The sequence below is a fragment of the Fusarium poae genome, chromosome 3 (genome assembly GCF_019609905.1).
Source record: "Fusarium poae strain DAOMC 252244 chromosome 3, whole genome shotgun sequence".
Taxonomy (NCBI): Eukaryota; Fungi; Ascomycota; class Sordariomycetes; order Hypocreales; family Nectriaceae; genus Fusarium; species Fusarium poae.
In genome coordinates, this window is record NC_058401.1 from 7,016,699 (window position 1) to 7,033,132 (window position 16,434).

Below are 16,434 nucleotides of genomic sequence, written 5' to 3' on the forward strand. Positions count from 1 at the left end.
GGGGATACTGAAAAGGCTCTTTCTCGAGGGAGATATTACCTCTCCTTATATACTTACTCGGTGATTGGAAGTCCGGTAGTTTCTCCTCTGTTTCTACGTGAATATGCCTTACTTGCCGAATTATGGGTCGTTAAGAATTGCATCTGTGGTAACTTTGGCCTGTATCGCGAACTGAGAAGTCCATTAAGTTCTAGACAACGTCTCGAGGTGCTCTTGCTTGTGGATGCTATCAACTAACCACTGGGGTCTCAACGAATCCGCGTGAGGTATCTGATCACCCAATGGAGCGAAGTATTTGAGCAGGAAGAACGCCAAGAGTTCTTGAAAAAAGACAATATTCCGTGTGTAATTGAGCTTTCATTGACCCTGCTCTTAGGTGTTCTAGCTAGTGGGCAAGCTAGAAAGACAATATTCAAAGACCCTGCTCGAGGCTATACCACAGTCTTGGCGTTCGAGGTCATGAGACCTGATGCACAAGGCTCATCCCATCTCAGGCCTTGGCAATCTGGTTCTCGACTTGGCCATATCGACGAGTAGATTAGATAAGGTCGTTTAGATTGAATCTCCATTGGCGATAAGAGATGATCCATCCTGATTGGGCTTCTTAAACTTAAGCTTCTTCTGCCACGACAGGGATAGACAAACCTTGTTAATAATAACGCATTTAATAATTCAAGCTATTAATCCTTTAAACCTAGCTACCCCCCAGGATTACAATCCTATCGATTCTATGGCAATAGCTATGCCGTTCGGCGGTGTGATATCTGACCTGGAGCATCTCGAGTTTGGATACGCGCCCTTATGGCTTTGATAAAGATACAGTCACTATAATTGGTTTTGTGGTATCGCACTTTCTGCGTAAAGATTACCAAATCATTCAACCTAAAAAGCTCACAAGGGAGAAGCTTGACGAGCTGCAGGGTTTTGATGTTCGTTCGCCTGGCGAATCTGACTGCGTTGATCTTGTCAACCTAGTTGACATTTGACTTAAAGTGCCAAGGCAGCAATTGAACAATCTGAACAAATAAAGGTCGACCTTCGTATACTGCCAATTTGGTTATCGTGGATACTTGGTTGATTATATCCTCAAGCAGAAGGGTTTGATGTTTATAACCCTGATGGTGGCTTTAGGATGATGGCTGAAGAAGGCTATAAATCACTTCAGAACTAACTTGTTGGCGAATTGGCTATTTTCTACGGAGTATTACTCCACTTTTACTTTCTACAGATCATGCCGTCGGGTCTATAGTATATCGGTCGTGTTAATATATCTACTACTTAGTACAGTGCGTCAGTCTAAGAAACATATCCATATTACACTATAAGTCTACCTGATCATGTCATAAACCCGGAACGGATATAATTGCGAGACATTGTGTTCCTCAAAACCTGAGTCTTTCAAGAAGCGGCAGCGAAGTTCCAGATGCTGATCCCCCGCACGAACGCATTTATTTAGGCGTTCTCATCATGTCATGAGTGCATCCATTCAAATGTCCGCCGGCTAATTCAAACAAAATCATACATTTGAGCAGGCCTAGTCATTGGTGGAATAGATGAAAGATCACCAATTATGACGCATCTCCGCAAGACTTCTTCACGTTATTATATCACTCGCTCGCTTACAAGTAGAGATGTTACTTTGGCACGCTGATCGCCGAGAAACAACGAGTCTTAAAATGAGGGGCAATATTCTGCCTGAACTCTAGGTTAATTGGGCTTTCTTGATGTATTGACTTGGTATATCTCTTCTATTTATCATAAGATTAAAACTGATCCTCAATCAACAACTAGTATATCTTGTTAGATATTCATTGGCCCCATCCTTCTATGCAACGTATAAAAATGAAGATCTATTTGTACGCTTTTTGCCTCCTCGCTGTCCGCTTATCAGTGGCAGCAGATGTCTACATTGATCGAAAGGGACAGGATGATAACCCTGGGTCGGCCGAGAAGCCTGTCAAGAGTATCAAAAAAGCACAAGAGCTTGTCCGCAAACTCAGTTCGTCCGCGAAAGATGATGTCACTGTCCATTTTGGCCCAGGTACTTGGGTGATTGAACAGCCCATCATATTTAATACTGAAGACTCAGGTACCAATGGTTTCACGGTTACATGGGCTGGCTCAGACACTGTCATCTCTGGAGGATATGAGATCAGCAACTGGACTGAAGGCAAGAACGGGATATGGTCTGCCTCTGTACCCGAGGGAACCAAATCCCGTAATCTTTACGTAAACGGGTTGGCTGCTCAATATGCCAGACGCCAGATCCATAACCGGAAGGATTTCGAGTACACTAAAGTCGGAATGACCTGGAACAGCTCGAATTACGATTGGATCATGAAAACTCCTGGCATTGAGAACGGCGAACTCCGTGCTGTTAACTCCTTCACCGATCGGGTTGCGCTCATCGAAAAGGTTGGAGATCGCGTGCTTGAGATGAAGAGGGATATATGGGCCAACCAACTCATCGGCTATGACCAGATTGCAGAGCCTTTTTGGGATGGAGGTGTCTGGATCCAGAACGTCAAAGCCTTGCTGACTGACGGCGGCCAATTCTACCTCGACAGGAAGGAGTCGACTATCTATTACAAACCGTTAGTGGGAGAAGATATGGCCACTGCATCTGCCCATCTCGGCATCCAAGAAGTCCTCATGGTCATTGGCGGAACATATGAAGAGCCCATTCACGATTTGCAATTTGAAGGAATTACTTTTAAGCAAAGCACTTGGCTGAACCCAGACACTTATGGGTACATAGATCAGCAGACCGGCGGGCATATGGGAAACGACGACCTATGGCCTAACTTTGAAGCTTCGAGGCCTCATTGGTGGCAGATGCCCAGTGCGATTCAGGTCAGTGCGGCATATAATATCAACCTAAAGAATTGTACTTTTCGCGAGTTGGGTGCTGGAGGCATCGGTGTTGGAAACGACAAGAATGCGCACTTGACAGGTGTCGGCCTCGGGGCAAACAACATCCGCGTCGATGACAACTACTTCACTCAAGTGATGGGGAACAGCATTACCGTGGGAGGTATTCAAGCCGACGCACATCATCCTTCCCAACCGGAAATGCTCGTGTCTCACATCCACGCCTCAAACAATGTCTTCAACAATAATTCGGTTCTCTGGTCATCTACTGTCCCTATTCTGTTTACATACACGCAGTTTTCTTCCATCACACACAACGATATTTACAACCACCCATATAGCGGCATTTGCCATGGCTATGGTATGGTCTGTAATTCCCTGACCTATGAGAATGCTAACGAGTACCAGGCTGGGGAAGCAATGATGAAGGAGGCAGTCCAGAGTACGCTAAACGAGGCCTTTACAAGTACCAGCCTATTTATGACACACCCACCGTGATGAGAGATAATCTAATCGAGGGAAATCTAATCCACCATTTCGGTCAATCTCACACTGACTTTGGAGGCGTATACACGCTATCACGGTCACCAAACACAACCGTGTCGTCCAACTTCATCTATGATGCAGGGTGGCAGGCACTATACCCAGGTACATAAATCGTATATCTCGTCTTAACAATTGCTGATACTCGAAACAGACGAAGCCTCAAGAAATATCACCTGGTTCAACAATCTCGGCTTCACCTCAGGGAAGTATTATGCGCCCAATGATTGGATTCCAGAGCAGCTCACTGGGTGTAAGTGCATCATCCGTATACGACAGAAAACTACTAACAAGGCCAGGGAACACCGTCATTGATAACTGGGGTAAGCTCGGGGTCAAAGACAATGAGGTCCTGGATGGATTCCCAAACCATTCCGGGAGACGCAATAATACGTTTCTGCGTAACTACCTTGCCCCTTATGTAAACGGGACAAGCCTCGTTGCACAGAGAGCTGCATACCGTGCTGGCGTTATCCCGTCCAAGCGCAAGGGAAAACGAGTGACAAACTCCCCGGATATCGCTGATGCCTACCTCGATGTTCAAGTCAGCCATCGTCGAGTTGTTGTTAACGTAACTAACTTTGACGATGTGGACTTGAGCGATGTTGCCTTCCGTGTTTCGGGTCCTGGTATCACTTTTAAGAGAAAATCAAGCCCTCCTTCCATCCCTGCTGATGGTTCTGCGGCTGCTGTATATACTTTCTCTGGCTCTCCGGAGGGGAATGCTACGGTGAGAGTGAGCTATATGAACCCGAGAACGCGGCCATCTAGCAGGGAGAAGGGGTTTTCGATTCCTACATAGCAAGATATCTAGTCTGAATTGAATAAACATGGTGAGGTTGTCACGGATCCTAATACCAAAGAGTTTGCCAAGGTAATGAACTAGAAATTGTGGTGAATTAATAGCGCTAAGAGAAGAAACATTTCCCGGAGCTTCGTCGCCATTTCTCAGGCAGTCTTTAGACCAAGCGAAAGAGTTAACACCAAGTCTACCAGGTAGAAGGCGACTACTACCAATAATTCCAAAGCGACAGCTGTTGCGAAGAAAGTATCGCCTGCTTGTACATCACTAGCCCGATCGTAACTACATTTCACTTTCTTAGACGCATGACTTTATGTACTGTGATGCACTGTTGTTGATGTCTGATAAGCCTAGCAGGCTAAATAGTATTGACAGAATTCGAGACTGGTTTTATATAACATAACCCGCAGGCTCTGGGTTACTATGTACAAGAATAAAGTTTCCCTCCACAATTCCTCAGACTAGTACGGCCTCTGACTTTGACTCAAAAAGAAGCGCACACTATCTCGAGAAATGCATTTAGCAGCGACGTCCAGCAGTGCTGCGGCTACCACCAACGGCAGCGTTGAAGAACTGCCAGGTCTCACCGGGAGCGAACTTGGCGCCGTTGGTGCCACTGGGGTCGGGAACGTGGCCACCACCGTGAGCGATCCAGGTAACGGGCTTGCGGCTGCACTGGTAGGTAGTCTTGACGTGGTTCTGAGCACCGGCACCGGGGTCGTTGACGTTCTTCTGCTGGCATCCGTTGGTTCCGATCCACTTGTCGCGAAGCTGGCGGCCGAGGTTAATTCCGAGAACGTTGTCAGCAGCACCGTGGATTCCGAGGTAGGCGACGGGGGAGTTTCCACCGTTGCAGCCAGAGAGCTGAGCACCGGAGATGACTGCGACAGCAGCGAAGTCGTCTGTGGTATAACTGTTAGCATATGTGCGGTTGTCTTGGTTCATAAGTCATAACATACTGGGTCGGGAGCAAGCGACGCTGTGGCTCATGGATCCACCGTAGCTCCAGCCGGTAGCAAAGACTTGCTTCTCGTCAATGCAAAGGTTGTCCTTGGCAAACTTGAGCATCTGGTCGGTAAAGGTGATATCCTCACCACCCTGGTTGGCCCAACCAGCGTTGAGACCGTTGGGGGCAATGAAGATGGTAGAGTCACCAGAAAGGCCCTGGAGACCGTAGAAGCCACCCTGGGCAACGTTGTTCATGTTACCATCACGCCAGTGGTAACCGAAAACAAGTCGGTGAGGCTTGTTGTTCTGGTAGTTGTTGGGAAGCTGGAGGATGTACTGGCGGTTCTTGCCGTTGACCTGCATGGACTTGGTGCCGCTGGACTGGGGAGCCTTGCCACAGCCAGCTGAGGCGGCGTCTCCAAGCTGAGCAGCGCCCAGGAGGGCGAGGCAGAAAGCGAGAGGCGAACGCATGTTGCTGGATACAAGTTGAAGCTGACCTGAGAGTCTTTTTCGTGAGATAGAAGGAAGAAGCGAATAGGTTCTGTCTGGCAGTCCCTGTTGAAGAAGAAGTCTCAGAAGATTCCAACAGAGCGAAGTTTAAGTTGTTTATATATCCATCTTGTTTCTATCCCTGCCGTCACTCACGGATGATAGCGACGGCATATTCAAGACATCCCGGTGACTGATCATACTGAATCCGTCATATTCAGGTTACTAGAGATTCCGAAACAGTCAAAACGACTGTCAATCGACGGATAAACTTGATAAACTTGGCTGATGTAGCCTAATAATTCAACTCGAATAAGGGAGGACGGAGGTGGTGGGTCCGTTTAGAGAATCCTTGTATCTCGCCTTGTTACTGGGATGTTTCAAAACGCTAACAGTTTCATACAGGGCGTTTTAGCTGATCATTCTCCTTTTTAATGAGGTGTTTCGATCATAAATAGTGGCACTTTAATTTCGCATGTATAGCTTAAAGAAACCTTGTGCCGGTATTGCGAAACATGTTTGAACGATAATTATTCCAAGATTACGGTACGTGATTATAAAGAGCTTATGGAATAACTGAGCATCATGGACACACATAAACTAACAGACGTCATACTGGTGTCCTTCCCGCGGGTAAAAAAGACTATGCAAGAGAGGAGTATGTTACTTTACATAATGCATTCGAGAAAAGTAATAGACCGTTTCGTCCGAATATCCTCAAAGGAGCAGCGACGATCCGGGGAACAGACAAAAGAAGGACAAGACGTGGCAGCTGGACGCTACATGCTTTTTAACCGCGGGAACGATGTCACGTAATGACTGGTTGACCGAGGCCCGACGACAGTAGAGTAGCAGTAGAAACAATATGACAAATTACCCGGGTGTGGCAACTGGAGATCATGCTTGAGAGTATACGATGCGCGCCTGTAATATTCTTGCCTTTTCTTTCCACTGCATCGTGAGGTGAGGAGATGGTAATAAAGATGAACACGTTATAGGGATATTTATTACCTGACTAAGTCTAATCCGGTAGTAGTTTGCGATCGATCGAAAGACACAAGAAAAGAAAAGAGGGGCAGTGGGAATATTCTCTGTATAGGGTAGAGAATGAAAGATGTGATGTGAGGCGGACATGTTCTTCTTATATACACATACAATTATTTGATGTTTGCTCAGATACGATAAGCATTATCCCCCACTCTAGATACAAACCAACAGAATCATAATGTCTCTTATCAAAGACAACAACTGCATTGGCGGCGGCACTTGATGATTAGACTCGATCGATGGCGCACTCATCCAAACAGAAACCACTCATGTCTTCCCGTTAACCCAAATAAACGATACCAACCCAATGTCTCGGGCCGTTATACCGTCATTTGTATGTACCCCACACTCAAGACTTGTCCCCTTCTAGAACGGAGTATGCCCTCCGTCGGTTATACTATGTTTTCGGCCGTCAACTTTCCAAGGCACTGGATAGAACGAGTCCCATATTTCAGCTGGGGTACCATCCAAACTGGAATCATTTCTCCGGGGTCAGCTAGTCACGAGAGCAATCCCAGGGTTGCACGATGTGACTTTAATTTATCCCATCTACAGACTATCATTGGTGGGGAAATAGTATAACAGGAAGCGGAAGAACTTGATTGGTGCACGTACGACTGTTTCAGGAACGGTCAAATATTATCTATGGAGAACCTGGGTCATTGCGTTTACCAAGAGCCGGCAGACTAAACCAAGTTCGTGGGGTATCCCCGTCAGCTTCTACTGAGCAGTTCGCATTAGACCTCAAATAATGCGTCCTCGCCTGTCTAAACGGACCGACTATCATCTTTGAGATTTGTTAGAATAACTGCCCATTGCTCTGAATTGACGGGCCGCAGAGCCAGAAGAGAGCACCGATGTAGTCACGGAGTGATTTCCGTTGATCAATTAGGCATCAAGCCTGAAGACTTTATTATCTTGGTAAGTGGGTAGTTTGTAGATGAGGCAAGTATATAAGTTTTCGAGTCTATGTCAAAGGAAATCTCGGCCAAGACATCACAATCTTCTCTCAATCCAACACTTCAAGAACGACCTCTTCAACCCAAGAACCAACATCACAATGAAGGCCTCTTTCGCATTCCTCGCCGGGCTTCTCGCCCCAGTGGCACTCGCCCAGTCTCTCTGCGACCAGTACTCTTACCATGCCAACGGCGGTTACGAGTTCAACAACAACCGCTGGGGACAGGGCTCTGGTTCCGGTTCTCAGTGTACTTACCTCGACTGGACCAACAGCAACGGTGCTGGCTGGCACACTGACTGGACCTGGTCCGGTGGTCAGGACAGCGTCAAGTCCTACCCCAACGCTGGTCTTCAGATCGCCAACAAGCGCCTTGTCAGCTCCATCAGCAACATGCAGTCCGCAGCTGCTTGGTCTTACAGCGGAACCAACGTTCGCGCCAACGTTGCTTACGATCTTTTCACTGCTTCCGACCCTAACCACGCCACTCACAGTGGTGACTACGAGCTGATGATCTGGTAAAGCTGCCTATAAAGTTGTGTACGTGATCGACATACTAACACCTTCATTTAGGCTCGGAAGATATGGTGGCGTGCAGCCCATTGGTTCCCGCATTGGCAGTGCCAACGTCGAGGGCCGCACCTGGGAGCTCTGGACCGGTATGAACGGTAGCATGCGAGTCTACAGCTTCGTCGCGTCCAACCCCGTCACCAACTTCAACTCTGATGTTAAGCAATTCTGGAACTACCTTGCCAACACTCAAGGATACCCTGCCAACCGACAATACCTTCTCAGTATGTTGATTCTGATCTTATGGCATCATTACATGCTAACCTGTCAACAGCCTTCCAGTTCGGTACCGAGCCTTTCACCGGAAGCGGTGCTCAGTTCAAGGTCACCAACTTCAACGCCCACATCAACTAAAAGAAAGGGCTATTACGATTATGAGTGTCTGAGAGATGTTGGGATTCGGCGGCAAGATTGTATATTCTTCTATTATATATATTTTACATCCATGTATATAGCGCTTACTTGAAGTAAGCGCTTGATTAAGCTTCAATTGTTACTCTAACACCAGTGCTTCCCTCAGCTGTGACTGGGATAAACATATCGTGATCGTATCTAACATCACGTTCTGATGTCTCATAGAGGGTCATGTGTGGCATCACTCTCATGACAAGAGCTGTAAGAGAAAGGTACAACTCGCAGAGGGCAAGGCTGGAACGGAGTCAGTTAGCAACACAAACGCTGATTCCACATCTGAGATATCACTTACTTTTTACCAAGACATCCACGGCTGCCCTTAGAGAATGAAAGCATAGATCGCTCCAGGTTCTTTCTAATTGTTCCGTCATCGTCGATCCATCGCTCGGGAGTGAAAGAGTATGAGTCAGGGAAGACAGACTCGTCATGGTGAGAGATGGCTGATGACATGCCGATAGCATAACCACGGGGGAGGACGATGGTAGTGTGCTGCTTGTTGAACTCTCCTCGGTAGACAAGATCCTCTGTTGTAGGGACACGGGCAGAGCGGCTGGAAACACCATAGGACAGACGTAAGCCTTCGTTAACAACCGCTCCAAGGTATGGAAGCTTCTCAAGCGTTGTCCAAGAAGGCAAGTGTCGTGGGTCGTCGACAACGGTGGCCAACTCAGCCTGCAGCTTGCTCATAGTCTCGGGCTGCGATAGGAGGAAATATGTTATAACAGCCAATGCCCAGCTTGTAGTCTCGGTTCCAGCATTGACGATAGTAGCGGCCTCATGAGAAAGACGGTCGATTCCCTTCTCGCTCTCGTCAAGTTCGGATTGGAGAAGATCGGCAAAGATAGTTGGTCGTTCATAAACGATACCAGCGTCGAGGTCCGTCTTTGTCTTTGTCACACGAGCAGGAATATCGATTTGTAGACTTTGAACAAGCATAGCAGCATCCGCGGGCAAGTAGTCAACGAAATGCTTACCGTACTTGACACTGCCAACCAGGAATGGGAAGAATCTAAACCAAAACACAGGCTTGAGGACTGCCAGAGTCGCCTCGCGGAAAGTAGGTCGCCAGGTATCGCGCGACAAAAGTCCAAAGGCTTCACCAAAGCAATATCTCGAGATGGCGTCGGAAGTGAAGCAGCTGTAAGCGTGCGCAACGTCGATGGGTGCGCTCTTTTCTTTTCCACTGCTTTCAGTAAGTAGTTTGTTACAGAGAGTCTGAACTAGCTCATGGACTTCATCTTCGAGCTGCGCAATCATGGCCCTTGAGAAGAATTTGGCTACAGGGCCTCGTCGCGCTCGGTGAACATCGTGGTCAGGTGTGCCAAAGGCGTTGTCAGTTCCAGCAGCTGAGCCGTTGACCTGGTGGAATGGCTTGTCGCGCTTACGTCCACCAACAGCGTAGATCTCGTCGGAGAATGCCATGTCGGAACAATGTGTCTCATTTGGGTTAATGCGAACAATTGGGCCTTTTTGTCTTGTCAGTATCACGACCACGACGTGTTAAGGAGTTTACATACCATATTTCTCGTGCATCTTTTGAATAGCATGTGTATAACGGCCAACCAGTATCACATCATGGTAGAACTCAGGCAGATAGGTTGCTCCTGCGAGTTTCGGGCCAGGGACTTTGCTCAATGGGTGAAGTGGTGAGATGTTGTACAAAGCCTCTACGATCTTGTATACAAACCAAGAGACAATAGTAACGACTACCCATTGTCGCATCGTCACCGACGCAATCGCGCCCTGGAGAGTTGAATAATTGGCATCCATTATTGCTAAGTTCTTCAGCTACGAACAAAAAGCAAAACCAATCAGGGAAGAAGAGAACTAAAAGACACGTTCTTATAGGATCCAAACTTCTGCTCGTATCCCTGCGTTGACGATTTTATCATGTGAAAGGCCCCGTTATTCATTTATCTATTACCCACGATATCCCTTCTAATCCTACTCTATACGCTGTATTAATAGATTATTTTCGGCGGTTCTATACGCATTGGATCGTTATCCGGAGCTTCGTAAGGCAGTCCAATTAAAACCAGCTAGATTCTCCCCCCAAGACCCCGAAACATGCTAGGGCTGAGTGCGCTGATTGCCATATCCCTGCTTTATAGTGGGTGCGCCACCGTTACAGATTAGTTGGTGGGTGATAAAACCAAGACGCCTTCTCCTATCGGTGATAGAATTCTCAGGTGATCTTTATGGCTTCTGTGATGTGGCTGACTCTCATTTAACTACTTGAGAATAAAAAGAAATAATCGACGTCTGGCGCAGCTTTCAGTCTAGACTCTCGACCGATGATTTAATATTCGTGAATTGCTTAAGCTAATGACCGTGGCGTAAAGAGAAATAATAGTGGTTATTGTCTAATTCACATCGCATTATCCAGTCCGGGCGCTGAATGACCAGCTCATCAGACTTTAACCATCTCGAGTCTGCCCTGTGGTTCCTGATCCAAGGTCGGCTTTAATAAGTATATTAGTGAGGTAATTGATCTATCGGATCGGAGATCTAGTTTCCCCAGGATCGTAATGGAGTGCGGTGGGATGTTATTTCCGGTCTTTGAATGGCTAAATGACTACTGTAGGAGAGTCATGCCTTAATAGAGTTTATACCACAGACCTCTCGAGGACGCCATGAAACGATAGTTCCTCATTCCAAAATTCAGTATCTACATGGATTGTTTGCCATCTAATTCCACGTTGGTATATATCTCGATACTCCTGGAAATGTTTCATCAGATCTCTAGAAGTATGTCCTGAGTACCAACAGACTGAACACAACATCCCATTCGATACCAGCTGCCAACATGGCAGGGTTCCTCATTCCACCATGGTACAAGAGCGAGAAGCCCGGAGATCTCGAGATCAATATTGTCAGCATCATCTTTGGTTGTAGCTTGGGAGCAACCTTGTTCACTGCTTCCATGGCGATTCAACAGACTCTTTCTGCCTATAGAAGAGGGCGACTTTTCAGTGCTTATATCATCATGTGTTGGCTCGATTGGATTGGATGCAATGTCATGGGTATTGTCACTTACTGCTGGTTGAGGGGAATCGCTCCACCAAGGTTTGTCTCTTGTTTTCGTTTTCGCCGAGCTATGCTGACTTTGTCTTCACTGGCCAGCTTCTGGGTCTTTTTCTTTATTGGTATGTCTCTCAATCTGTATTGATGGTACCGAACAGGCGACTGACCTTTCATTGTTAGTTGCTGCCTGGAGCATACAGATCCAGTTCACCCTTCAAATCATCATCAATCGAATAGCACTCCTCCTAGTCAACAAAAGAAACATCAACAGAGTCAAATGGGGTGTCGCTTTAATCGCATCTCTTATCAATATCAGTGGCTTTTGCATTTGGATCCCCGCCCGTTTGCAGATTTCTCCTGTATACCACGAAATCAACATTGTCTGGGATCGCACCGAGAAAGGCATCTTCCTCATTGTCGATCTCACACTAAACGTGTACTTCATTTGCCTCGTCCGATCGAGGCTGATCAAGTATGGATTGACCAAGTATAACAAGCTCTTCTACTTTAACGTCGCCATGGAAATTCTATCAGTGTCACTGGATTTTGTCTTGATGGGTGCTACGTTCCTTCCAAGCCCTGTGGTGTAAGTATATCTTGGCACAATTATTAACATCATCATTACTGATATTCTGATAGCTATGTGCAATTCCACCAACTCGTTTACCTACTCAAACTATACATCGAGATGAACGTTGCATCTCTTCTGGGTCACATTGTCAGGGATTCTCAACAACAGACCAATCGACCATCCACAAACAGATTCGGACGAAATGATGTTGAACATTCATCCGGCGGCAAAATGACAACTTCAATCTCAGCCAACCATGTGACGCATGTCCGACTCGCTGATCAGTCTGACGATACCATATTCTTTAGTAAACCACAAGAGGATGGGATTGTGAAGAAAACGGAAACAACCGTAGTTTTTAACCGAATTTGTAGTCTGAGGCCTGTTTCATCGCAACCTGTATAGAGTAATTAGTATGTCTATCGTATCATTTAATAGCTGTTTGATCAATCAATAATCAATTACAAATCTGGGGGCCGAGCTGACCAACTTGACGCGCGCGACGCCACTGGCGATACGCGACGTGCCGGTGTCCGAGGCTCGTCCGTTTTCCGTCCGCAACGGACAGCGACCAATCGAGCCGAATTAATCATACTTACTCATCTGAATCATAACAAGTTGGTTGCAACATACGTATGAACAAGACAATTATTTGATATATAGCCATGGAACGAACATATCTTCAATCTCAACAGCACTCTTCACATCCCTATCAAAACACATCACTTTCTCATATACCTCATTCTTCACATCGACTTACAACATGACTCTCAGGCTCTATGGATTTCCTGGATCGACCTGCACACTCCTAGTGCGCACCGTTCTCGAGGAAAAGGGCCTTGAGTATGAGTTGATCACTGTCGACGTCTATGCTGGTGCCCACAAGACAGAGGAATACGCTGAGAAATTTCATCCGTTCAACAAGATTCCTATCCTGATTGATGAGGAAGCAGGCATTCGAGTATTTGGTATGTTGTAGTTTCACGAGAAAAACACCCGTTCAAATAACCAACATATTTCTTAACAGAAAGTCGAGCCATTGGTCACTACCTTGCGGCCAAATATCGTGGCCAAGGTATCGAGTTGTCCCCCCCTGAGAGTGACCTCAAGGCATACGCAGCCTTTCAGCAGGTAAGAATATCTGGAAATTGATTCAAAGGTTGGATCCGTGCTAACGAATTGCAGGCTTTGTCAATGGAATTGTCCTACTTCTATCACAATGTCAGTACAATCGCTATGGAGGAAATCTTCGGCCCTATGAAAGGCTTCGGTCCTGCCAATAAAGACATAGTCAAGGCCAAACTCGATGATCTGGACGCAGCATTCATTGGATATGAGAGAATCCTCTCAAAGCAGAAGTATCTTGCTGGAGACAATGTCACCCTCGCCGATCTGTTCCATCTACCGTATGGACAGATAACAGAGTCACTGGGGTTCGGTGAGCTTCTTCAAAAGTACCCAGCTGTTGAGAAATGGTGGAATGGATTGAAGGAAAGGGAGAGCTGGAAGAAGATCAATGTTTAGGTTTAGTTTGTTGGGACTGGGTTGTCCTCCAAATGGTCCATCAGGTGGGACGTTGTGGATGATTCAAGACTTAGGGTAGCTGTATCCAAAATGAGTCGTAAACGAACAAGGGAAATTTGACTAGTTTAAACTTTAACATATCAAGAGACACTTGTTCTGCAACCACAAGAACTGAGTTCACTACTCATGAGATCAGAACAGGAGTTCTGGAACAAACTAAGGCACGGAGATGCAGATCATTCTTTTAGTCATAGCTGATATATGAGTTCTCTGGCCCTCTGTCAATCAGATTTCGGCGACAAATTGAGCCTGGATACCCTCCTTTATTACCATGGCTGCATGGCTAGGGGGGGAAACAAAACTTCGGACGTCAGACGCCCTAGCAGCGTCCGACGTCTTATTTCCCCCCGAGGCATGGGTACTGTAACCTTGACGGAACTTGCCGCGAATCTGAGTCTTGCACACGTGGCGATGACAGCGAGATGGATCAGGATCAGCGATGATTTGCTGATTGACGTCTAGGTTTCGTTCAGGGGTACATTAGTTCGGACTCCGATCAATATGTCTCCAACATTAAACAACCTGTCAACGACAAGGGATTGGTTGACGAGGTTTCAAAATGACTGTGCGCGTGGATCTGGCCGATGTCGTAACTCGGAATAGTTCCGTTTCTAGTGCGGAAGAGATAGAAATTTGGATCACGACCAGTAGAATATCGGGGATCTGCAAATAAATCAGTCGGCTAGTCTCTGTTGTCATTAGTTTCATACACCACCGAGACTTGTCAGCCTCATGCGATCTATACCTAGACTGGAGTTATATCCGAGATCCGGGCGAAATGGTCCCGGTGCACTGGTTCTCGTTTCTTTTGTCTTTAACGGTGTTATTACTTTTAACTGTATCATAACCATGCAATGTACTTGAGCGTAACTTGAGAAAAGTCATGACTAGCGATATAAGGTTTCACAGCCACTCCGAGAGATCATCTTCTGCCAGTATGCGAGTGCTGCCAGAGTCTGACTCGACTTTCGTGACACTTCTAGCTACAACACTAGGTGCATTCCCCTGGTCCAAGATCTTCGACACAAGATCAACTACTGTTCTATCATGCGGGGCGGCGGATATTTCAAATCCCACTTATTCCCAATAGTCTATTCAAGTCTCTAACCGCTACCGAGGTCGTTTCGAGAAACTATGATGCCTGCCATGTCCTCAAATCTAGACCCTTCCCTTGTTTCGAGTTTTCTAATTTTCTTCTATATATAATGATTCTTCATTTATCCGTTCTTTTCATTATTCCTCACACAGCCACGCCACAGCATGAGTAGCGTCTCCGATTACAAGGTTGCCTCCGTGGCCCTGGGATTCTCCCTCGGGTTTGGCTTCTTAACAGTATGGGAGGCTATGAAGCAAACGAGACGGAACCGCAGCCCGTTGCGAAGTACATACATTTACATGATCTGGGGAGAGATCATAGCCAATCTGGGTATTGGTATACTCGGTTATCTATTCCTCAATGGCATCATTCAACCTGGGTACGTAATCGATTGGAAGGTGTAGTTACGTATGATCTAACTTTGATAGCATTCCTGTCTTTTTCTTTATCCTATTCTTCTGGGTATTCGAGATCCAACTGTTATTCCAAATCATCATCAACAGAATCAGTATCATCGCCGAGTCCCGACAAACAATCTGGCGCCTTAAATGGGGCACCGCCTTGGTGGCAACAATTATCAACATTGCTGTATTCTGCGTCTTTATACCGGCACACGTTGATCCGCCGATCCAGATGTGAGTTATCATCCCAAGAGGCGGCGTTCCTTGGATTAACATTCTCTAGTTTTGTTACTATCAACAAGTATTGGGATAGAGCTTCGAAGATCTTGATTTGTATCATTGATGCTGCTCTCAATTGGTACTTTCTCCATATCGTCAAAGAAAGGCTTCTAAAAGAGAGCCATCTCACCAAATACCAGCCGCTTGTATCGTTCAACTCCAAACTCATGGCTGTATCTGTTGCTATGGACGTATGTATACACCTTGCTACTCTCTTGAACCTTACTAATATTATGATCAGATACTGCTTATCGGCCTTATGTCCCTACCAAACCAGACAGTCTTTATCCAGTTCCACCCCGTTGTATACCTGGTCAAGCTCAACATCGAAATGTCCATGGCTTCCATGATCACACACCTAGCCCGAAAGAAGATGACGGACGAACTCTACCCCTCAAACTCATACTCCAACACCCCGAAAGTCCAAAGCTCCAAGAACGGCGCACAGGATAAGACTCCAACATACGGCGTATCTATAGAAATGACGCACAAGTCAAAAGCCGGTTCAACCTCGAAAGCATCGTTCGACGACGATTCCGATATGCCCGAGACCTCGAATGGCATCCACCGACGTATCGACGTCAAGATTGAGACAGAGCCAGCCAAACATGAACGGAAGGGCAGCAAGTTCAGTCCAGTCGAGGTTGAGCTACCATCGCCTCGGGGCGAAGGGCGACCTAAGAGGAGTCGCTATGAACAGATTGAGCGAGGTCAAGGAGGCGCATGAAGTGACTTATTTAATATTATTCTCTACAATTAATACCATAACTCATTATACCAATCTGTGGGAAGAATTACCCAGCTACCCAATCGATACTTTTTGATCCGATTTCACCA

The 16,434-nt window shown here is 46.5% G+C and overlaps 6 protein-coding genes across 6 annotated transcripts; 4 read left to right on the plus strand and 2 right to left on the minus strand.

Moving 5' to 3' along the window:
* Positions 1–1,842: 1,842 nt before the first annotated feature.
* Positions 1,843–4,216, plus strand: FPOAC1_009742 (uncharacterized protein; the record flags this gene model as incomplete). Its single annotated transcript, XM_044854163.1, has 5 exons — positions 1,843–2,041; positions 2,090–3,232; positions 3,280–3,519; positions 3,569–3,667; positions 3,714–4,216. The coding sequence occupies 5 exons, from the start codon at positions 1,843–1,845 to the stop codon at positions 4,214–4,216; spliced, it is 2,184 nt and encodes a 727-aa protein (XP_044706833.1).
* Positions 4,217–4,735: 519 nt separating this feature from the next.
* FPOAC1_009743 (uncharacterized protein) lies at positions 4,736–5,635 on the minus strand (the record flags this gene model as incomplete). Its single annotated transcript, XM_044854164.1, has 2 exons — positions 4,736–5,118; positions 5,176–5,635. The coding sequence occupies 2 exons, from the start codon at positions 5,633–5,635 to the stop codon at positions 4,736–4,738; spliced, it is 843 nt and encodes a 280-aa protein (XP_044706834.1).
* A 2,125-nt stretch (positions 5,636–7,760) lies between these two features.
* On the plus strand, positions 7,761–8,582 carry FPOAC1_009744 (uncharacterized protein; the record flags this gene model as incomplete). Its single annotated transcript, XM_044854165.1, has 3 exons — positions 7,761–8,176; positions 8,232–8,452; positions 8,503–8,582. 3 exons carry the CDS (start codon positions 7,761–7,763, stop codon positions 8,580–8,582), a joined length of 717 nt encoding a protein of 238 aa, XP_044706835.1.
* Positions 8,583–8,707: 125 nt separating this feature from the next.
* FPOAC1_009745 (uncharacterized protein) lies at positions 8,708–10,412 on the minus strand (the record flags this gene model as incomplete). The annotated part of the gene is made up of 3 exons (XM_044854166.1): positions 8,708–8,876; positions 8,935–10,108; positions 10,160–10,412. The coding sequence occupies 3 exons, from the start codon at positions 10,410–10,412 to the stop codon at positions 8,708–8,710; spliced, it is 1,596 nt and encodes a 531-aa protein (XP_044706836.1).
* Positions 10,413–11,448: 1,036 nt separating this feature from the next.
* FPOAC1_009746 (uncharacterized protein) lies at positions 11,449–13,761 on the plus strand (the record flags this gene model as incomplete). Its single annotated transcript, XM_044854167.1, has 8 exons — positions 11,449–11,708; positions 11,766–11,788; positions 11,847–12,252; positions 12,306–12,567; positions 12,612–12,643; positions 13,012–13,205; positions 13,265–13,368; positions 13,423–13,761. The coding sequence occupies 8 exons, from the start codon at positions 11,449–11,451 to the stop codon at positions 13,759–13,761; spliced, it is 1,620 nt and encodes a 539-aa protein (XP_044706837.1).
* A 1,320-nt stretch (positions 13,762–15,081) lies between these two features.
* FPOAC1_009747 (uncharacterized protein) lies at positions 15,082–16,324 on the plus strand (the record flags this gene model as incomplete). The annotated part of the gene is made up of 4 exons (XM_044854168.1): positions 15,082–15,296; positions 15,346–15,552; positions 15,602–15,788; positions 15,839–16,324. The coding sequence occupies 4 exons, from the start codon at positions 15,082–15,084 to the stop codon at positions 16,322–16,324; spliced, it is 1,095 nt and encodes a 364-aa protein (XP_044706838.1).
* Between the last annotated feature and the right edge of the window lie 110 nt (positions 16,325–16,434).